The sequence below is a fragment of the Pogoniulus pusillus genome, chromosome 12, assembly GCF_015220805.1.
Source record: "Pogoniulus pusillus isolate bPogPus1 chromosome 12, bPogPus1.pri, whole genome shotgun sequence".
In the NCBI taxonomy this organism is placed as follows: domain Eukaryota; kingdom Metazoa; phylum Chordata; class Aves; order Piciformes; family Lybiidae; genus Pogoniulus; species Pogoniulus pusillus.
Window position 1 is genome coordinate 23,815,359 of NC_087275.1, and position 24,819 is coordinate 23,840,177.

Consider the following 24,819-nt stretch of genomic DNA (forward strand, 5'->3'; position numbering starts at 1 on the left):
AACTTGACTTAATATCATACCTGATTCTGCTGGAGGGGAGGCTGGGACTGTCCATCAGGAGCCTGGCCCTGGCTATCATTCCCTCCTACTGGAGAGCCACGAGTCGTGGCTGTCATACTCGACACAGGGCAGATCTTTGCAATTTTGTCTGCTTATGTAGTTGTTGTGAGAGAAGAAATTATAGTTCGCTTAGTAAAGCTGAGGTACCAGCATATGCTTGTCTTAAAAAGCTCCAACTCAAGAACATGCCATCTTGCAGAGACCATTGCATAACCTGAAAAAAAAACAGACAATATTGCTGTATTGACACATGCACAGAAAAATAACCCATAGCAGGAGAGGAACACTAGAAAAAAAATACCCCACACTGCTATAAAGTATCTTTTCTTTTAAAGTCAGTATTTTTTTAAGTATAACTGATATCAGAAGATGATAACATTTTGTTACCTCTACACCACTGAGAAATTGTTGTGCTTCAATACTACAGCAGATAGAAATTCAAGGTACTGACAAAGGTTGAGCATAAACAGCCAAACTTGTCTGCTTTTCCAATACATTTCTCCTGACACTCTCTAACTGAAGATGACTGAGAGGGAGTTAGAGATTGAGTCTACCTCAGCTAAGACTAACAGTGACCCTGCAGCCAAACTTCTATTAGCAGACTCAGGGCATTCAACATATATTCCCTTCTTCCATAAAGAGAAATGAAAGGGCCTATGAAAGCCTGGGTCTGCTAGCCTTTCAAGCCTACTACAAAAGCCCACCACATCCTCAGCAAGTATTTTAATGGACTATATGAAGAAAATTCTGACACTAGATTTGTTGCTCTTGTAATAATGATACACCAACAGTTCAATAGCCACTATGTATTTCAACTTCACTGTGATAAGTACAGAAATAAAAAGTTGCATGAAGTTTTAACAGCAACTCCACTCTAACCACAGGGTACAACCACAGAAGACAAGATGTAATTTGTCGCAGCAGCTCAGACTTCCAAGCACCACATAAACCAACACCATCACTTGGGAATTTCAAAAGCCAAGCAGGGTAGTGCAAAGAGCTATATGAGCTTTCAGCAAGATTCATTTGGCAATGCCAAGTTCCTGATTCAAAGTCTTCAAGTTAGAGTGAAATTTACACTGCAAAACTCCACATATTTGTGTTTCATTATGTCATCTCAAATCAACTTTCAATGCTGTTACCTTCCTCCAAGACACTTCAAAATTCCTTTTTGTATGCAAATTTCCAAGCCCTTGCATACCAAATAAACTTTTTGAGTGAATGCACTATTCCTCCCCTGCCCAGTCTTCAATATTAACAGCACCAACAAATTTAGAGATAGGTGTCACCAAAATAACGTTAACTTTTGAGCAGAACTGTATTCTTGTAGTATAGTGAACCGCAATCAGAATTCATATTCATAGAGCGTAGGAAGCCTGCTAAGTCCAGAATGAAAGACATTATCAACTCAAAATTTCTCCAGGAAGAAAGTGATATTTTACATGTAGTTTAAAAAATTAGCTTATTTTTTTAACTAATGATCTTTTTTAAACGCCATCTTGATAAGTTAATTGTTTTCTGCTGATGATTAGAACAATCACTATGTAGAAAGTACTATATGTATACAGATACATTCTCTGCAGCCTACTGCAGTTCAATGCAACTAGTTCCCCTGCACTATCTGATTGAGGATTCTAGGTTGTGGCATAAACTAATGAAATCAAAATTTGCCAAATGACACTGTAGTTTTCATCAGCCTTAAGTCAACTAACACCACAAAACACTTTCCCTAACCACTACCATTTTTCCTTAATAGGTCTGGTTCATAAAATGGAAATAGCAAAAACTTGTTTAGGCACAGTGAGTGAGGTAACAAAGAGCGAGGAAAAGGGTGAAACAGCTCCCTTCAGCAGTCATCCTAGTCTATATCGGCTTGAACTGCGGGAACAAACAATAACACCACCACCACCATCACCACCACCACCGGCAGTCCAGTTTCACCATCACTTCCGTCAAGTGCAAGCTGCTTCAACCTCATCATTATTCTAAAGCTTCTGGGTGAGCTTCTGTGAATGGAGCCAGCTCAGATGACTAAAGAAAATAAATAAACAAACAAAAACTTACAAAGCTTATTCTTGTTTCTTTAATTACCCAAACTGGTGTACTGCAAGGCCAGAGATTACTCATCTTAATAACAGCCAGGGAGCCAGGAAAAAAACTGCATCTCTCCTGCTAAACTGTGTTGCATCAATGTGGATTTACCCTCTGTGGGTAATTGTGTTTTGCCTCTGTGCTTAGCTGAAGGCTCTGAGCAAAGCATTCTTGCAAATTCCTTTCTCCTCAGGGCAAGTGACACAAGTTAACTACGAGATACAAGAAAACTACTACTTAAATTTAAATAACCATTTTTCTGCTCTGTGGTGAGTTAGGAACTTCCCCCCCCCTCTACTGGAATTCACCAGAGCAGCTCAGAAGGCTTGGAAGTAAGAGGAAACTACATCTATAGCAAAGCAAAATTTACAAGCATATATACACAAGATAATTACAAGTATTTACAACTTTATACAAGTTAGAAGTAATATAGAAATTCAAACTCCCTCCCAGACAAAGAAACTGCCCAGAAGGGGCTCGAAGCTATCCTCTATCACCCTTCCTAGACAGAAATCAAATGAACCATTCAACAAAGCTTACTTGTTACTTGGTTAGTGGAGAGATTAGAGTGAACAGAAGCAGCGTTGAAGAACCAAGTGGGAGCAATCATTTATATTTTGGCTTTTTATCCCTTTCAGCAAACCAATGAATGATATGGACCTCATCATTATTTTCTTTTTTACAGCCAATGATCTAATTTCTCTCATTAAAATATTGCAATTAGCCTCAAATCAACACATGCTGGTGTAACAAAAAGATACATACTTTTGTAGACACTACCAAACACAGAACATTTACATAAATGGACTAACCTGTCTCTTTCTTCCTCTTCCGTAGTGACCGTGTAACGCTCACAACATCCTCCACATATTACTTAAATTATACTCAAAAAAAGTATTTCAGGGCCTCCAGTGAAGACCACTTGGCTTAGCTGTACACGTAAGGCTAACTTCTTAAATGAGTTCACCACTTCTTTTCCCTATCTGTATAATCATCTCAAGAGATGAAAAAGTAACTTCAAGTTATGCTGCAGTTACCTAAAACACTCCAATAAATGGTCCCATAGCTTCTGTAGTATCTGCTCACTGTTCTGGTGATTTCCTTCTAATTACAGAGTATACAAACAGGGTTTTGTAAGCACGAAACAGCATCCAAATCATGCATTAAAAGAGAATAAGTCACCAGTCCTGTTCTCAGCCACTGACTTAACAATTTCTGTTTTAGAGAAAACATCATCTTGCATGCCCAGAGAAATGCTTCTGCTTTAATCTGTCTAGAACTAATTAACTGAAATTTCAAATTCCTGACACTTCCTTAATTCTGACTATTCAATATAAATTGTTTGGGTTTTTTTTTTAGTTAAAATTAATCTTTTGGCCCTCATCTTTCATAGACAGCAACCTCATCTCTGTGTGGAGGAATAGGTTAATTATAATTGAGGAAGAAAAGAAACCAAGCACCTTTTCAAAAAGACCAGACAGCTTCCTGGGTAAGTGCTAAATTAGAAGCAAATATGTACATATTACTCTGTTACAGGGTAACATGTAAGAGGAAATACAATGGATGGCATTTTAGCATATAATGATCAAGGAACATACAACTTTTTCTAATACAGTTGACTTCCGGAACAGCTTTCATCTGAGTTTCTCAAAGACATCTCAAAAGTAACTGAAATACTCTAATACATACACATTTCTCTTACATTAGGTACCTATAATGAGTCTCAGAAAAAAGCAAATGCAAGGCGACAGATGACAGCAGTAGACCTCAAAGGACAATTTATTATTCATGTGCATTACCTAAGCTGCATCTAGGGACACAGACCTATTTTTCCTTTATTTCAAAAATTCTGGTTATAAACAAGTGAAGATGTATGCCACAAAATCTATTTTGCATTGTAGTAACAACGTATGTCAGGATACAAGTCTGCTGCACATGTAACCACAGAGCTTTCTATAAACCACACAACTACATTAAGAAAAAACCCACTTTTTTCACTCCAGTATTATTTACAGATTGATACACCTATCTTAACAGGATCTCACAGACCATGCGCTGTACTGCTGTGTTCACCTGCAGTAACACAAATTTTAGGTTGAAGAGTATCAGACTTATTTCATATAGGGTTCTAGGAACTGCTTTCTTAAACATCTAATAAATACTTATTCATCACAAAGATTATGACGTGATCCTAGCGTAAAAATTCTACATTTCGGAATCTAATCCTCTTCTACTCTATTCTTTTATCTCAGTCAGAACACCTTCTTCTGTAGAAACACTTCCCTCAAAACTGTAACACTGACCTAATTCAGTAGTTACAATCTACACACACCTACACACATTCATCATTTTCCTTCTTCTCTGTGCCTTGTCTCTTTTGAGAAGGATGAAATTATAATCAGAATATGAAACTGGTGGTCACAGCGCTTTGCTTGTTAACACTCAAATGCACCAAAGCTGATATGCATTCCATTATTAATGAAAAACCTGTCATTAAGTTACTACTCAGTACAGCAAGAACTGTCTAATTCTCAATGTCTAAAAAATACCTGATCAACAGATAAAATACTATTTCGTGTAATTTATATCACAAAGACAAATAATTTAGATTCCTTCTCTAGTAAAGAAGTCTGTGTACATGGAACATCTGGCTCCAACAGGTCATTGCAAAGCAATACATTTCTAAGTGATACAGTAAAAGATGGATTTTGAGCAGCCACTATTGTTATGAACTAAAAATACTTTAACTGAAAACCATGTTACTTCAAGTAACTTTTTTCATTGATCTTTCCATAGCATACATCTGATTTAAGATGTTTGACAGTGCAAGTTTCTGGAACAGGGATAACATCCATGCAAAAGTATAATTCTGTCATAAATATCATGACAAAATAGAGAGAGATGTCTCAAAATATATTTCAGTTCTTTCAGGGTTGTTTGGTTGGGTTTTTTTAACCTAAAAGCTTAGTGTTGACACAAAGTTTGGCTAAGCTACACCTACTTAATTGTATGCAACTTTCTTTTGTACAAGATGCTCCTACACCTAATATACACACGAATTTAAGCAAGCAATAAAAACACAGAAAATGAACTTCCAAAACAAATGGCTACAAATTACTTTCAGGTGAAGGGCAAAACAGATGGGCCACAACTTTCAACTTCATAAATACAGTCTCAAAGGAGTAATCTAAATGTATTAGGATCATTGAGCACCACCTAAGCAGCATTCTGTGCTGAAAAGACTGTAAAGGAACGCTGCAGAAAATGCTTGTTTTAAGCAATGATGTTTCCTCTTCTTTGAAGAACAAACATGGTATTATCTGTATTATAGGCTTACAGGTGTGACAGTCTGGATCTATGGTCTTCTGCCTATACTTTACAGCACTAGGGAACTGACATAGATGTATGGTTAAAAATCTGAAGTTCTGAGGGTATTCAGAGATTGAAAACTCCATGTGAGTGAGATTTGCAGAAACACAATTCAGAAACTTTCAAGAAATTAAAAAAATATTATTTACACTCTGTATTAACTAAAACATGCATATATGTGGCATAATTCAAGAATAAGGATAACATGTTCAGTATTTCTCCCATCACTAAAGTAAAACAAACCCAAGGCAACAAACAAAACAAAACATCTACACAGAGCAGACTTAATAATAGGTAGGGATTTTTTTTAATTTGAACTTTGTTAAAGAAAATCACATGGATTACTTAAATCTGTAAATAATTATTCCAATCAGAAAATTGGACAAGTTTTTCATGTACTTGGACTTGAGTCATACTGCTGCAGAGCAGAATCTGACCACATTACTTGTTTCAGGTGTAACTGGTAGCCTAAGCTTACAGTTCTTCAGATTCCCTTTTCAAGTCATTAGAAGTGAAGTCTTTCCTCAGGCTCCTCTGGATAAAGTTATTCAGTCTTGATATAAAATTCTCACTGAAATGCCAAGCTCTGAGTCCAAGAAACTCTAACCAAATAGCCAACTGCATTCAAGATAAGGCTGAGAACATACTATTTGGTCCTGAATGTTAAGGCAACAAAACTGACAAATCCAAAACATATTAATAACTTCTTGCTTCTACAAGTAATTATTTCCCTAAAAAGTTTCAAAAACCCAAAAACAAAACAACAAAAAAACACCAAGGAAATGCTTCACATCACTCAAAGGACCGTCATACTTCAAAGAGATAACTGATGAGGGTCAGGTCTCGAAATGGAACTGAACAGCAGCAATAAATCTCTTTTAGAGAAAGATGTTTACTTGCCAATAATGTGGCTGAAGATATTTGATGCTTTTTCCCAGATAACGTAACAAGAGGTCAGGCTTCCAAATCATATATGTAGTCCTGGCTACCAAACAGAAAATTCAATTTCAGATCCTCTTTCGAAGGACAAGTGTTTTTTGCTCATGTGACAGTAAGTAAAAAAGAACATCAGACACATAGGACCAACAAAGAAGGTCAGTCAATGACTACAGACAAGATCAGCAAATCACAGAATAGCTTGGGTTGGTAAGAATCTTCAAAGTCATCCAGTTTCAACTCCCCTGCCATGGACTGGGTCACATTCCAATAGACCAGGTTGCTCAAAGCTCCATCTAGTCTCATTTTGGCTCAACATTTTTGAACTTCATGAGGTACGTATGGGCCTGTCAAGCCTGTAAAGGTCCCTCTAGATGGCATCTCTTTCCTCAGGTGTATCAACCACACCAACCAGCTTGTTGTTATCAGCAAGTTTGCTGAAGGTGCACTCAATCGCACTGTGCACATCATAAAAAAGTTAAACAGCACCAGCCCCTGAGGCATGCCATTTGTCAGTGGTGCCCACTTGGACATCAAGCTGTTGACCACAGCTCTTTGAGTGCAACCATCTATCCAATGCCTTATCCACTGAATAGTTTATTCATTAAATCCTTATTTTGTCTGATCTAGAGGCAAGGATGTTGTGTGGGACAGTGTCAGACACACTGCACATATTTAGGGGGGCAACATCAGTTGCTCTACCCTTATCCACCAACGCTGTAAGCTCCATCGTAGAAAGCAACCAGATCTATCAGGCACAATTCATCCTTAGTGTTAGGAAACCGTATTTCATTCACTGAGCTGTGGTCTTGCTGCCATGCTTTTCTTTTGGCCTACAGCCTGCTGCCATGCATACAGCAGTGGGCAAGATGCTCTCACCTGTACAGTTTTTCCACTCTCAGGAATTTTCAGTAAGAGCTGCACTGGTTCAACCAGTACAAAACACTATTGTCAATGATATTCCATACATCTCAGTGACACAGAAGAGAGAAAGGATATAAACTTTAGAGCCTCTGCAATTCTATTAACTAAATTTTTGTTTTAAACATTTTATTTCTAAGTGATTAAGAAACTACACTCAAGGCGCTGGTAAGCAGCTAGATATATGTGGGGGTTTATGTTGGGAGACAAGAATTTTGAACATATCAGTGAAACAAGCCAGAATTTCCAAGAACAGACTGAAAAAAAAAAAGTACTAGTAAATGCACAAACCATAGCCTAAGAAAAGCAGCTAAGAAGACACTTGCTTGGGAAATGCTAACATCTACTTTTAAAACTGCGTACATGTTCTGAATGATGACTTTCACTTGAAACTTTTCTTGAACTCACAACAAACATACTAATAAAAGAGCAAAACTTCCTTCACTGTTTTCTTTAAAAGTGCTACAACAAACCCCCAAAACTAAAATTTAAAAAAGGCAAACAGCAGATCTAAGAGCTTTATTAATAAAATTTGCTTCAGACACTCAGATTCAGTCTCATACTGCTAAGCAACACAATGCTATTCTTTTTTCTATTTATGTTACAAGTGTTAAGAAGTGCAAAATGTTACACCATTAGACTTTTTTTTCTAAAGATCTAATCTCACTTGAAGACTTTTCTCAGGCATTATTTCTACAGCAAAGCAAAAGGGAATAGAGGAAACAAGAAAAAAATGTTCTGAGCACTGAGGTACCAATGACCTCCTGCCAGTTGCTGAAGCACACTACAAAAAGAGAATGAAAAGCCTTATGAATGTACAGAATGGAATAATAAAATCCAAAACAGACAACAGACCAGACACTTAAGTTTACACAGTAGCACTCATCCCTGTGTTTCCTCTGCATCAGGATACACACAACAACCTACAACTCCTGCCAATTAATGTTCTTCATAAAAGCAGACAGACACAAACTATATTTCTGTACTGGCACTGAAACTTTTCCTTTTTAGTAGTTGTAATAATATCTACCAGTGGCATAGAGAGCAACAAGTTCAGTTTCCTAGCAAAATGAGTCTTTAAAGCTGTTACAGGAGAACATATAGGTTTGTATAATAATACAGGTAGAAAACATCTCCTTTTTCTTGCACTTAGTTTTGAATAAACATACTGCTATGCACTAACAAAACAGAATGATGCTTCCCAACATAATTTTTTCATCCAATTCACTGAGTGCATGGTCTCCAAACTTATTCTTGATTATTTTTTAGCTAATAATTAGTTCCTGGTAGACACTTATAATTAACAGATTTAAAATTCCCTAGCAACCACCATGACTTGTTAAATGCTAAACATCTCAGCCTCTTCTGCTGTGATACTAAGTAATATTTCTGCTCTTAATCTAAACATAAAAGATGTATCTATGTCATAAAAAAAAAACCAAAACAATTTCCATTATTTATAATGTAATACCTTAAAACAGCTTATACCAAATATTTCAAAATCAGGAAAACCCTGATAAGATGGACTAAAAATTTACAATATGATCAAGAATCCAGAGAAATATACAGACATACCTTCTAGTACATCTTGAAAAAAATTATATAGTCCAAAATAACAAAGAAATGAAGGGAGGGAGAGGTGGAGGAATGGAGAGAAGCAATCAAACTGCCATCTCTGCACATAACCCTATTTAGTGAAACTCAAGAGCCACTAATGCAACTTTCTACGATCTAATAAATATTTATTTAACACTTTATCATAAATGTGAGAGATCTTGAGAGACCATCTGAATTTCTGTACAGCATTTCAACATGTTTTACTTGCTTCTAGTCAGAAAAACAGGATAAAAAACACTCCACTAACTGAACCCACAACTATTAAATGCAATTTAATGAACACGAACAACATTCCTGGCAAACTCTATATGAATCAATTCTCAATCCCATGCTATTCAACTATTATCAGTAAGATGGAAAAACAAAACAAAATGCAAAACATAAATATTTTTGCACATGACTCAGAAACTAATGTTCTCCTTGTTTATCACCCTGTATCAGAGCAATCTGGATCATCTACAAGCTTGGTACAATCAAATGTACCCTAACATTGCAAAATATCAGGTGGCTCATTCAGAAAAAGTATACAGAAACTGTGTATGCTTTAGGAAACACTACTAGAATCATGGTTATTCTAGACAAGCAATTGAATGTGAATACCACAACTGCATGTTTGTAGTAAGAATAAATCTCAGGACTACTGTCCTTTTAGTAGAACCACATAATTTTGGTCACAGAACTGATAAGAAACTTATGAATTGAAGTCTCTAAAATCTAGGGAAAAAAGTAGCAACAATGATACTCTCCACATCGATTAGCTGCTCCAACAAGATGACAGGGAAGTGCACTGAATCAAACATCTGAACCCATTACTAGATTGGTCACAGGGCAGAACACGAGAGATCGTCCACCTCCAAGGCTGTTGTTCTAACTGTTATCTCTCTTATTCCCTTGCAGTAAGGGGCTGTGAGGACCTGCCTTTTCCCTATATGTTTTGAAACAAGTACACTACTCTCTATCCATGGCATAGTACTTCCTTTTCAGTTCTGAAGCCCAACAAAAGTTATAAGCATAGTAAGATATTATTTCATGCTAAAGGCTTTTAAGCTGTCTGTACAGTTCAAGAACAGAACCAATATCTCTAAAATGTGTTCTGCACATCCATGGTTAGTCATATAAGAAAACTAGCGCACAGAATTAGTTAATACCAGCTAATACCACTACTAACTAAATATAGCTACATTTTCAATTAATAACCATACACAGAAAGCATCTTTAAACTTTTAAAGCATAAATGATAAAGAATTATATATTCAGTAGCAAGAAGGGAGGATGCTGAATGCATTCCCAGAACACTGGTTAACAATGAAGAAGTATTTCTATCCACTGCATCTCTCCCACCAAAAGGATTTAGGAATTGTATCCTCTAATATATGAGGAACTAAGTACTATACACAACATTACCATGGGTTTTTGTCAGAAACTTAACCAGATATTAGATATAAGCCAGACAAAATACAGAACTGAATGAGAAAGTTTAGGTTAGTAGGTTTGAAACAAAAATCAGTAACAGTAGGGTATACAAAAAAATTTACTACCAGATATGCACAGGAAAGAATACCATTAAGTCTTCAGCATTAAAAAACAAAGCCCAGAAAACACTTCATCAAAAGGCTCTTAAAGGGAGTTCAATCATGCAAGACAGCAGTAAAACCCACTTCTAATCAAGTCCAGTTTTCTTAAAAGCAAGAACTTGTCAAGAAAGTCAATTCATATAACTCAAAAAGCATACTAGCTTCTACATGCGATGCTAAAGCATTACACAAATCAAATTTACTCTTGTTAACATGTAACCTCTTACACAACTCCATTAACATAAGAAAATGGGCTATTACATTTATGGGTCTGCACTGAGCAGTGCCCGTTTTTATTTACTTAGCACTTTGAAAGCAAGGCCAAAAATTTTGTTTGTAAAAACCTGCTAATCTCACTTCTGTTTTTATGAGAGAAATGTCATCAATATTACACTCTGCAGCTTAAACCTATTTGATTCTGATTGTGTTTGGACACTGATTCATTTCACAGCAAGAATGGAGTCTATTTTGCTCAATTTGTCAAAAGAATTCTAAAATTTGTACATTTGGGTTGACAAAAATAAACTGATGTTCATGTATTCATGCCTATTTTTCCTCCAAACTGCAAACTCCAGTTTCTTATCCACCACAGAACTTACTGGATGGATATTCCTTTCTTCTTTTATAATCAAATCCTTGAGCTTCTAACTTTGTAAAAGTTTTGGGCTTTTCATCTGCTATTAAGAGTGTAGCAGTGAAACAGAGGATATGTATCCGGAACCTCGGTCCTGCAAATTATGCGGGAAGTAACTTTTTATTGTTATTTTATGTTGTATTAGATTCACAGAGAAATTATTCACTCTAAATTTTGATCCCTAGTTAACTTTAGGACACGAATATGAGTTACGTAAATTCCAAAAACCATACACAAAATCCCTCACTTCTGTTTGGGAGTTGCGTTCAAATGCCCAACAACTGTTAAGAAACTTTATGCTCTAGCTCTACTGATCTTTGAAACACTCTTGGAAGTTGTGTACCTCATTTTCTGAAGGGCTCACAAAGAAATCTCAGATTTTTTTGCAACATTTTGCAGGCAGGATTTGGTGAAGCTGGAACTATGAAGTATCCACCTCCTCCTCCAATGAAGAGAACAGAATATTTGAGAAAATAATTCTTTTTCAGCTGTAAGGGACCTACAGCAATCACCTAGTTAGACTACTTAAAGACTACAGATTAACTAACTGTCGACAAAAACTGAATGAAAAAAAGGTTTTTTTAAATGTTTCCTTTAATCTGTAAGGCCAGAACAATGTCACACTATTTACAACCTAAATTCTTCCTCGGGAACAGAGCGAAAAAAGAAAGTAACACTTCAGTGTTCCATTCTTAGAGGAGCCCATCAAACTGTGCAAATGTCCAAACCATCATTTCTCATGTTCAGGCACATGACCATCCCTAGCCTTCCAGGTTCATTTTACCTGTGGCTTTAAAACATTGATTTATTTTCAGTATAACACATTTATGGCTGTGCAAAACATAGGCCTATAAATATTTTAAATGCTGTCTAAAGCCACTCAAATAATGAATTACAGGTATTTCAGCAATATCGTATCTGTACTTTACTCATGTGCTATTCTTTGTTAAATCATGGTGACACACACCACCTGACATACCACCATATAGTGTGCAGTGCCCCATCCCACAACCTCAATTACATCATAAAACTTCTTTTAGAAAAGTGAAATGTGAAGTTAACTTACAAAAAAACAGGCTACCACCTTCTGGTATCCTTCATGTTTTCTACAGGGCATTAAAGAGTGCATCAAAGCTTATCATCATCATCATCACCTAAAATCCTATTATATTAGCACACTATAAATCTTCCCTCAAAGTACACACAAATTAATACAACTTACTGCTCGGTTAACTGCAAATAATTAAAGCATAGTATAGTACCCAAGCCAGATATTAAGCTGCAAGTGTTTTACATTATTGAATCATGACAAAATTACCTTTGTGAAACATCTACCTTGAAATGCTTTAAATTCAAATAGTATAAATATTCCCACTACTACAGTAGCATCAATTTCACTTTTTTCAAAACTCTGCATTTCATGTAATGTTCAATCAGAAAGTACAAAACTAAGAAGAGGAATTCAAGCACCACCATCCCCAACAACCACAATCTGAAATGTTTCAAGGACAGAAGAAATTCTTACCAGCATTAAAATACATGTTTCAATAAGCATCTTCACAGCTGTTCAAACTCAGCCAAACTTCCAACTATTTTTTAATGTAGCAACTGCCTAACTTGGCCTGCAGATTCATGTACATTTCCATGCTAGCTAACTGCAAGTAAACATTTTGCCATTTCCTGATGCCTTACAACCATTTCAGTCAGTCAGAAGATACTTCCTCTGGGGGAAAAAAAAAAAAATCATGCTTGCACAAGCTCACTAGAGGTGTTAGAAGCTGAAAGCTTTTTGTTTTTTTAAGATTCTTCATCCTAAATGTGCTACATTGCAACTAAACTCATACAAGCCATGTTTCTAAGGAGATTGAACTTTCAAGAAATCACTGAACACAACCTATCCGCTCTAGGGAATTTGCATAACTCCCCTCAAAAATCCTGGCCTCTCTGCAGGGAAGTCAGAAGTGGTAACTGAAACAACAGTTTTGTCTTCTGTCTCAATGCTCCTTCTGTCAACACAATGAAGGATGCTGTTTGATATAAATACCAAAAGGTAAATAATAGCAGAGGAAAGTGAATATGAACAAGCAGCACCTAGAAAGTGTATTAAGGACAAAGCACAGCTGTAAACCAGAGAATTATTTCCACTACACTCACTCCTCCATTGATCCAGTATGTGACTCCACTGTCCCAGAAACTTAATATACTTGTATCTATAAAAATCAAGAAACATGTCATAACCTTATTTATCAAGAAACAGAGGAGATAACAATCAACTACTAAGACATCCTAAGGACTGTAGGTTTAAAAACTGTCGCAGCTGTCTGAAAACCAGAAACTCATTAAGAAATAAGAAACACAAATCACTATACCAAGCCCAAAACATAAATTATTACTAATCCCCCTGCACTGAAAATTGCTAAATCACAGAAACATTCCTGCTAATGAGCTCCTCCAGTACACAAAATAGACTATAAAGACACCAGTTTTCAACTGAATCCAACAACAGGCCAAGAGAGATAAGAAGGAAGTTTTTAGGGAGCATAAAGTGACAGAAACATAACTTGCATTAGATAGTTTTGCCATCACAGTGTGTACGTCAGTCTTTCACACTTCCATTGCTGTCATCTCACTGAACAACAGCAATCTTACTCCCTAGTAAGAGTGTTTCAGTTTGATAAATTTTAGAATGCAAGTTCCATTTTCTTTACACACCTGGACAAGCTACAGGTGAAGGTAGAACTTTACAGTCTGTAGCAGTCAAGTCTCCACTGTTACAGGAAGAGAAGGAAGGAGACCTAGCTCACTTTCATCCTAACCACTTTCTTATCACTTGCATCATCACATACTAAGCCAAATCAAGAAGTCAATCTGGCTGAAATGGAACTAGGGGAAAAAAGAGTTATTTCAGTTTTCATCTGCATCACATGTTTTTTGAACACTAACAATAGCACAAGAAACAGGAAGAGTATGTAATCATTGCTAGAATCAACTCTTAGCATCAGTGCCAATCTATCATGAAATACACCCTGAAAGAGGAGGAAAAAAATCAAGGAAACAGAATATGGATAATTATAGTTAGCACATATTTTGCTATGATAGCAATGAAGGCTCACATACATTAAAAGCAGAGACGATTCTTGACAACACAGAAATATTATAAACTGCAAAATTTTTCATAGGCATAAATGGATATCACAGGAAGAGCCACATAAACTGCTTAGTATATGATAAATGCTACAAATGAACAGCAGAAGTTCCATCACAAAAGAAATATTAAAAAGCCAGAGCAAATAAGGCTAAGTGTGAGTGATCTAAGCAGGTAAAGGTAAAAAACTGTCTTTGCACTGGAAATTATATTATAACCAAAGGAATCTTCAACAGACTATGGCGAGTCAAAAAAATCAATTTAGCACTAACACTCTGAATAATCTGACCACAAGTACCTAAATTTGTAATGACAAAGCTACAGCAGGCAACACAGATGATGTAAAACACAGAAGCTGGCAAAAAAATTATTTCTGCTGACAAAAAGAAGCCAGAGTTACGAAACTGCAAACAAAACTGCACAATTCAAATATTATCTGGAAATTCAGGTCAAAAATACCCCTGTAATTAGAGATGACAGAGTATGAGTAACTGAGTACAATAGCTGTATTCACTGTGACAGTCAGTATCTTCCTACTTCTTAGCAAAAGAAATTTTGTGTCTATGTGAGAGACACAGACAGACAGAACATGCTCTCTAAATTTATCAGAGGCTTGATTTGTCATTTTTCTCCTACATAATATGGGATTCTCAGAGTAATCTGTTTGCCACCATAATTTCATTTCCATCAAATTAAAGTTTGTTTCCATCAAGCTAAGTGTCTCCCCCCTCACCCCAGGTAAACAGTAATCGACTGATACATCAGAAAGAAAAATTGTCCATACCTCATTTGTTGCAGAAGTTAAATGACGCTTCACAAGAAAAGAAACAGAACTGCAGGAGTCAAAGGCAAATCTCTGGGTTATAAAGCAGCTAAACAGAACCCCTAAGAGTTAATTCTGTCTGTGTCTTGTTCATATACACTGATGAAGAAGTCACAAATATTTCAGATTTACCTTTTCATCCTTCTATCATTTTTCTGGGCATTGAGATAAAGGCAAATCTAAAGAAGAGGCAGCCCAACAAGCAACTTCAGCCAACATAAGATGTGTTTGTAACATCTGAGTGTGTTATGGCAGGAGATACTTTTGAAGTTTACAGCCTCTGTGCCTCAATTCTTCATCAATAACTTAAAAGTTTACCTTGTGTTTTGGTTTACTGCGTGATGTGAGAAATGATACATTAATGTCTGGAAAATGTACAGGCTGAGAGTGAAATCGCCTACTGAGTTTATTAACAGAGTAATAAATCTACTCGGTATAGGACTTACACTCATGTAACACATAGCACTTACAAAGTGAATTTCAAAGACAAAATAGTGAATTACAATTTGTCTCCCAGACTGAATGAGTCAAGGACCCAATGGGAAGCAGAGTTCATCATTAAGTGGGGAAAAAAATTTCCATTGGTTTAATGACATATTATTCTCATATTTCCCCATTTTCCACTTCTACATAAATTTGGATCAATCTTTTTAAATTACTTATGGCTCATGTAAAAACATCCCCATTAAAAAGGTGAAGTGTTTAAACAGAGCACAACTTGGACAATTTTTCTAAGGCTCACTGCGTGATTTTCTCTTCACACACTTTTTAAAGTAACATCACTGAACCATGCGATAGTTCACTTATCATGAAAATTAACTAACGGAAGCAATTTTTTTGTAATTAGAACTTCTAATTCATCTGAGGAATTAATTCTGAAATACTACAAGTTCCAAGTCCTGATGAAGTAATAGGTACCACAGATGGGGGGGGAAGTGATACTCTTACGCAAATTCCATAATAAATTCCATTTGTTTTAACTTGAGGCAGGTGGCAGAAATCAAGCTTTTTACTTGCACTTATGAAGCACCTAAGCAAAAACGTAATTTAAACACCAATCTCCCATTTATAAATTCAGCAAAGGAAGAAAACCCAAACAACATTATATGCACCCTGTGACAACCTGCTGTCTGTAAAGAAAACTCTTTCTTCCCAGCAAGAAAGTCTCTCCAAATTCTACATCCAATTTCACCAGTTTTGGTGAAACAAAATACTAGTCACTCAGTAACATGGAGGAGAACAATTCAAAAGAAGACATCCACAAAAACAATTGGGTATTCTGAACTTGTAACTAATATTTTCAAGGAAAATAGAACAGGAAAACAAACAAACAAACAAAACCTAAACATAATTAAACAAACAGGATATATTCAGCATGGAAAAAAATAAAGGTTAGTGCACAGACACTTAAATTTATCAGATGAACAAAATTTCATCCCAGCATTTATTTAAAGCAGACTTAAGAAGGCTAAGCAGGCAAGTGAACTACACAAATGTTAACAAAACATCCTCATTTCTGAAGAGAAAAACATCACAAAAACATTTTCAGTGCTTGTGAAAGAAACAAAGAAAAACTTTTTATACACATTGTATCAGTCTAGAGAAATGTACCTCAAAATAATGATAATGTCTCTAGATGAAAAAAAGAAACAACATTGCAGCTGAACTGTTGAAACATCAACATGGTTAAGGCTTCTCCCAAGCCCTGCCCTCCCATTCCTGCTGTGGAAAATTTGGAGGAAAATAAACCCACAAACCCCCCAAAAAAACAACTTAGTCATCAAGTATGCTAGAGAATCTGACTGTTAAAAAGATAGGGAATGAAGAATTCTAGTGGACAACTACCATGCAAAAGCTAAATTGCATACAATAATAAACTCATATTTAAAGTAAAATTTTCTAATAATCAAAAGTAGAACTTAAGGAATAGTCTTCACTGTGTGAACTACTACCATTCATCTTATTTTCAGACCCATGAACCACAGTGGCTCATCCACACTGAAAATCTCTCAAACTGTATTTTAGGCATAGAATAGCATAAACACAAACAAATTTGAAGCGTGAAGTAGCTCTTAAGAGAGAGATTCTGATCCTCCACTCTCAACTCTTGGTTGCTTCTGCTGGTCAGCATAATACATATAACCTCTACAATATTTCAATCTTCCTGGGTGACACGTATAAACAAAAAACACACCAAGAACTGAGTACAATTTCAGCTTTAGAAAAAGATGGACTTCTGATGTACCAGCTAAAGATCAGTCAACACAATGCATTTGAACCATAAATCAAATTCTCATTTTGGCTACTACCTGCCAAGAAGATAACTGAACCAACATGTTGGTCATTTGCTATGCTTATCCAGCTGCCTCCAGGCACCACAACCAGAGCTGCTGATTCTGAAAAGCTATTCCATTATCAGAAAAGTCATATGAAGAAAAAAGGAAAATTCATGACAGGATGCACTACCAAACCTTCCTTCATCTGGTCAAAAATCTTAGGATGATACAGATAATGAAAATGTTCAGTCATACACCTGCTAACCAGAGGATGTCACTGATCACATGGAGCTTTTTCCCATGCCTGAAGACATATTAGTTGACAGCAAGGCTTCATTGCCTCTATGCCAACTGCATCTATTGCCACTGATGACAATGAAGCTTTTCATTTTAATTTTAAAGCTTTTCATTTTACAAAAAGAAAAAACAAAACAAAACAAGCTGCCTTCCCAATCCTAAAACATGGAAGGAAAAGGAGAGGAACTAAAGGCTTCTCAAACACCCTAAGGAGAACTCATGTTTCAAGTTACATCTTCACTAGACACACAACTACAGCAATCTGATCAAACTGCTACAAGAATAAAAACAGTAGCAATTTCCACGCAATGTGGAGGTTACCTGTTTGTTAAATTACCAGAACTATCATGGAGAAACTCCAACATAACAAGAGGACTATAAAGCACTTCAGAAATCTGACATTACCTAGGGAAAACAGTGATTACATAATCTTTAAAACCTCTCATTGTATGTGTGTGTACACACAGTTATAAGCAGTCACAAGAAGCACCCAGGATTTCAAGGTCCCACAGCGCCTGCTAAAGCATGGTGAAAGGCACACGAAGCAACGTGCAAAACTGGAACCTGAACCTGCAGAACAAGGCACTGGAGTCCTGGAGTTTCCACCTTCAAGCACCACAGGATTTATGTAACAACTTTAAGGGGAAAAAAAAATTCTAACTGATAAAGGATTGAGAAAAACGCACTGGGAGGAAACAGGAAACATCAGAAATCAACAACAAAATGTAATACTTTATTCCTAAACTAGAAATATACAAGGTCTAATATATATTAATAAAGCTTTTAGTATATCAAAATTTTGGTCTTTCACCAACTTAATTCACCTACAAATTAAGCTACCTTTCTTATTTAACTTTCCAATTCATGGACTTGTTCTGTTGAAACTTATTCAAAATCACACTGATGTACTTCATTGCCAAGACATCAGAAAAACTAAACATCAAAAGATGCAAGGCTCATATATGGACATGCCAGTGTACTCAGAAAACATTATCATCTTATATTAGAAAAGAGATTTTTCTTCCCACGATCATCAGTTTTCACTTCTGGACAAGAAGACTGAAGTTCCACCCACAGCCAATAAATACAGGCCTGCCCACATCACAATGTTAGCAAGGACACTCCCCTCCTACCATAAAAGCCTGTCTGATAACAGAAGCATCCTGCCTGGCACACACAACTGCTGTATTTTTCTTTACTGAACACATTTCTAAACTATCTCTTTTTTCTTCATTCATTATTTCAGAACATTACAGCAAAGACCAACGTGAGGCAAAACACACCTTTTCACCTTCCCACATTCCAGTCCTACTGAAGCCAGAGAAAAGGTTAAGCAGCTATTAAGTGACTTAAGGTTTGAAGTCTATGGAATTTATAATGTAGACTTTTTGTGTCAGTCCATGTTGCCATTTAGCTGTTATGAGAAGTGTTATTTGCCTTAAACAAAAGCTCTTCTAAAGACAATTTTCTATTACTTAAGTTTTGAAGAACTCATTTCAACACTTCAAACAGAAAAACTAGACAAGTCTTTCAAAGTACACAGCAGAGAGAAGGACATGAGCAAACATTAAGAAGGCACATATTTGTGTCTTGCCTTCAACACACTTTCAGCTTAGCAAAAACATTTGGGGGAAAAAAGTTTCTTCTATGAGTTATCCACTTGGATGTACATCTGTAAGGAATGATGCAACATGGAATTCCCCTTTTATGAGTGAATTCACGGCTAAACACTAACTACCAAAGAGTATGATTTGCTAAGATGTCCATGCAAACATCTGTATGCAAGAAAATTATATTCTTCTATTGGCAGTTAGGTGAACAAAGAAAACTAAATCCCAAAGCAGGGTTACATGCTTTTCTTGTAAGCAGATTGAGGATACTACAAATACAAGCTTCCCACAGTAACATTCCTGACAGCTATCCATTACTTTTAAAGAAGTCTTCATTTTAACTTAACCAACCAAACAAAAAAACAACCAACCAAACAAAAAAGTTTAAAATACCAGCACTTGAAAGGTGACTGCTTTTTAAAATAGCATCCCATGGACCTCTTTTGAAAGTGTACTAATGCAAAGTTAACCAAAAGCAGGTCAACTTTCTTACAGTTAATACTAATTAATCCTTGAAGAAAACCATACATCAATAATGTAAGCAAGCAGATAGCAAGCCTGTGAACATAAACATACCCAAACAGTTTTATCACCTGCATTTTAATTTTTAATTGAAAGCACATCAACAGCAGGCAACCAAAAAAAAAAAAAAGATTCAAACAGACTGAATTCAACTCCCAAATAAAATGAGTAATAGCTTCTTATAAAGTGAAACAAGCACCAGAAATTTCTCAACAGAAAATACAGAAAGCTGTGCTTTAAAACTCCCTTAAGGGGAAGAAAAAAAAAATAAAAAGAAAGTAAAATGATTTTATACTAAGTTACAACTGGCTACCTTAAGAGCTTATTTACTTCCCTGCTCTCCACTGCTGTAGGGAAAGTTATTACCAGCTCTCGTGTAATCTTGCCAATTTTACATTATTTTACTAAATCAGATCTACAGAAAGTGCTCAAAGCACCAATGGGTTCAAGTGTAATGTCTCAGAAGAGCAGTGCTGACACTTGAGCGTGCAGACTCATGACAAAATATCCTTCTGTTGCTGTCTGTTCAAGACCCTAAACACGATCCAAGTCAAAACGTGGTTCTATCATGAATTGCAGAGGAAACCTCTCTTAACTATGGTCTCAAATCCCGCTAGAGCCTAAAGCACAACATAAACAGCAAATACAATGTAACTGTTTTAGAAAGACATCTCATTACAAAACTGTAATTTGTTATAGCACTGTGAGAACTTTAAGATGTTCTTACACTAATAAGAGAAAATCCAAGTTTTACATATGAAAAATGCCACTCACTTTTAGAACATGAATGCACAGTAGCTCAAACTTCCCATGTAGAAAAATTCACACCTCACTGTATGTGAGAATATATTTGTAAGACTTTCTTTCCATCCAGACTCTGCTTTGGAAAAAAAATTAACTACAATTCTGCAATACTAAGTTTTACCAAACTGCTCTTCCTAAACACAACCAACTGATTGGCAAGACAGCTAAGTATCTGACGCTAATCATTACTGGATATTGTAGAATAACAACCTCTTATGAAAAATTGAACAAAATAAAGACTGTGGTGATGTCCTACACCAATGGTAAACGTCAGGTACAGCAGTAGAGCTTAATTTTTACTTGGTTTTGTCATCAGGTTTGTCTTAAGGAGACAGTATGTATAACAAAGTCACTGTGTAAAAAAGTGACATGTATTTTATAACACAAACATTGTGTTTGATGGCTACATCAACAGTACAAAGCATTGCTAACTTTGCAAAACTCTACAACAAAAGATAGACATTATCAAGCTGTGTTCCCAAAACATACTCTCAAGCACAGCTTTATGTTTTGAACTGTGATTTGAAACAAGGGTGATATGGATAATAAAGCTGGATGCTGCTACCCTGAGTTTCAAGAGCAGACACACTGATGTTCTAAGAAAAAACTTAAGATCTCTGGAAAAAAAGAAATCATGCCCACATGTTCAGATTAACAGTACTAACATTCACATCCAGGAAATAATTTTCTGAAGGACACATGTACACCTTTTCAAGTGAACAGAAAACTCAGCAAAGTTTCTTCTATCTTCAGACAACTCCACATCAGTCTCTGCAAGTACTGGACAGCAAGACTTCTGGTTTGATTATATGTTTGTGATTATATAAAAAAATTAAAAGCTTTTGTGATTTGGCAGGGTTTGGCTTGTTCTCTTTGTTCTTTAATAACTAAATCATGCTTCAAGTGAAAAACAGTAAGGAACATTTATGATTCATTTACTTCATAAATGAAGCTATTCTATTCAGGATACTTTCAGCATATACCTACAGTTTTTAGATCTCTTAGAATATAGAAATAAAGGAATACACTCAGAGTACTGTGCAACACAAAAGCACTTGCCATTCAAATACCAGAACTGTGTTCTCAACTTCATTCTAAATCAGAGCAGGCAGGTCAAAAATATTTCCCATTGAACTTAACATGTTTCCAATACGCATTTGACAGAAACACAACTTCAAAGACATTAAGAAGTTATTTGTTCAAATAATAAAAAACTGAATTCCTATCTATTTTTATCCAAAGTTGTATTCACATTGAAAAGTCCTCAACTATTTTCAATTTCAAACGTATGATACTTCGGAACAAAGGCATTAGAGGCACTTCTGCTTTCTAAAGTCTATTTAATTTTGCTGAATAGACACTAATCCACTACTTTTGTTTATCCTGAGTCTTGCTTGCAAAAAAATCCAGAATATTAATAAAATTCATAAACCCAAAAGCATCCATTTAGAGCAAAGAGTAGTTGCATGGTCCATTTAGAAGTATAAATGCTCCACAACGTGGGAAATAAAATGTTTATGTAAGGGTGGCAGTGTTCCACAGATACAGAAAGAGTAAACAGCTTTGCTACCACTAGCTTTATTGATTGCCATCTCTAGATGTAGTCCTTCTGTCAATTCAATGGGCAGAAGTGTCACCACAAGGGCAAATTCTGCAAGACATGAAGCAGCAGATATAAGCTACTCAAAAAAAAAAAAATTAGGAAAGCCAATATGAAAGAAAAGTACAAAAGAGAGCAGGCAGAGAGGAAAAAGTTACTATGATACAATCTTACATGTTAGATTCATCCCTGTCCCATCCCCCTCCCCACATAAAATGCTTCCACTGCAACTTTATGTTTCTGGTTTTCATTCAAAGTTATCTTGGAATTAGTTACTGTACCGTGCTGGTTACCATGAAGTAATATTTATTACTTCAACTCAAAGAATCAAAGGCATTATTTGGAAAAACTATAAACCAAACTCCTACCCAACACTCTTATGTACGACTTAGGCTTTGCTGAAATAAAGACGTTACTTGGTCAGCAGCATTTGTGGTAGGGAGTTTCAACAATTTCTACCATTTTTCTTAAAATATCAAGAATAAAGTTATCTGCCTATAGCTTTCAGTCACCCTTGACTCTTTCTTACTGAATATACCATTTCAATTTCATAATCAATGAAGTTCAATCCTCCAGACACCCATCAATAGTCCCTTCCTAAAAATAATATCCATTTGCCTAGCATTTGAGAAGTCTGCTAAAAAACACAGGTTACCTAGTCCATCTGCCACAACAAGCATTGCCACTTATATGCTTAACACTGCATATTAATACATACATTCAACAACTTTTTAAAAATACAGGCCCTAGTTCCTCAACTAGGTCAGCAAAAATGGGCCTTGTGCTACCTTTCAGCCTGTTGACTTCTGAGGGCCTTCAAGCAAATACAAACGTCCCAGAGATGTGAATACAACTGCACAACTGCAAATACAAATCAAGCTGTACAGAGAACATGAAGACAGCTGAGACAGACACAATATGTCTACAGTAAGCTTGAGAGCACTTTTAACCCTCAAATACAACAATTCTTTTCTGAAAGGATTTTTTTTCCTGTATGGTCCTACATCATTGTACATCTTCAAAATACTTCACTGGACTTCTGAGGGAGTAGCCTGTAAATTAAGTATGTAATCTTAAAAACACCTCAACACTTTTGCATGTTTCTCTAAGAAAAACAAATCACTCGAGAACAAAATTAATGATTCTCAAACACTATTCCCTCTGCATACAATGCCAAACGAAGTGGGCTGACACATGTTAACAGAGTGATTACCAACAGAGAAGAAAACCTCAGCAACCCATTCAACTCGTGAAATCCTCCGTTTTCTTGAGGACAATAACATCGACTAACTGTGGACAAACTGCAAGAAAGTACTCCTACAGCAGATCTCAGATAAGGGGGAGAGGTTTATATCGTCTAAAATAAGTCGCAAGAGACATAACTTCGAGAAGGAGCGGCAGGGCGAACTAGAGTGTGAAGATGCAAAAAGCCACAAACGTTTTTTGTGCACTGGAACAGGGCTGCTGGAAACCGAGACTAGAGGAGTGGCCTACGTCTTAATAATGTTTACAGCGGGCGTGAACAAGCTGGTGCTGGTGGTTTTCATTGAGACAGTAGGAAAAGCGTCTCGGCAGGGCCTTATTTCCAGGCGTCGCCCAGGCCTACACGGCTCCAATCACTCCACCTCAGTAATGGCGCTCGGTGCGAAGGGAAGCGAGAACCAGGGGAGGCAAAGAAGGGTGCAGCGCTGCGGGGAGCCACCGAGCCCTCCTCGCCCGGCGGCACCGGGGCGGGGGGCAACGGGAGAGGCTGCCCGGCAGCTGGCAGAGCCCGCCGAGGGTCGCGGAGCACCTCCACCCGCCGGCAGCCGGGAAAAGGATGAGGAGCCGTCAGCCATTTTCCCTTGCCCTCCAAAACACCAGCGATGCAGGGCCACACGCCGGGGGCTGCGAGGGAGGCGCTGCCGCCACCCGCCGTTCGTTATCCCCACCCCCCCACCTCCGCTCCACGCCCCGCGGAGCCCAGTTCGCCCCCTTCTCTCCGCCGCACCCCGCCGTCCTGCACCCCGACCTAGGGAGCCCCATCCCTGGGGAGCGTCTCGCTCCGTGGCGGCCGGCTGCAGCACAAACAGCTATTCCTGCACAGGCACTTCGCCTCGACGCGTTCCGGCCCCGGCCTCGGCTCCGGCCCCGCCCGGGCACAGTGCTCGGCCACTCACCCCCGCACGGCTTCCCCTTGTCCCGCGGCTGCTGCTGCGACGGCCCCGTGCCTTCCTAGATGCTGCTGAAGGAACGCGGCCGAGGACTGCCTCATCCCAGCCAGCCAGCAGGGCAGAGTCTCATACCAGGCCCCACGATACCGAGTGTGCAGCCGGTTGACTGAGGGGGCGGCTCCGCTTCAGTTCCCGGTTCCCTTCCCGGTTAGGCGCCGTACACTGCAACGGGGAAAGGGAGGGCGAAATTGCCGCCGCTACCCGCGCTTTAAGATCCTGGCCCTGGCCGCTCCGCTTTCTCCGGCGCCGACGGCACCGCCGGGGCGTTTTTCCTGCGTCACCAGCTTCTGCCCGGCGGCCCTGGGCTTCGTCTCCAACTGGGGCTTG

The 24,819-nt window shown here is 37.5% G+C and overlaps 1 protein-coding gene across 2 annotated transcripts in view; it reads right to left on the reverse strand.

Moving 5' to 3' along the window:
* USP9X (ubiquitin specific peptidase 9 X-linked) overlaps positions 1-24,528 on the reverse strand; it is a 97,933-nt gene extending 73,405 nt beyond the window's left edge. For both annotated transcript variants that reach the window (XM_064151908.1, XM_064151907.1), the window contains exons 1-2: positions 24,439-24,528; positions 21-274 (exon numbers count right to left, since the gene is read on the reverse strand). In XM_064151908.1, coding sequence (XP_064007978.1) covers positions 21-116 — 96 coding nt within the window. In that variant the 5' untranslated portion in view covers positions 117-274; positions 24,439-24,528. The remainder of the gene's footprint in view (positions 1-20; positions 275-24,438) is intronic.
* Positions 24,529-24,819: the final 291 nt, after the last annotated feature.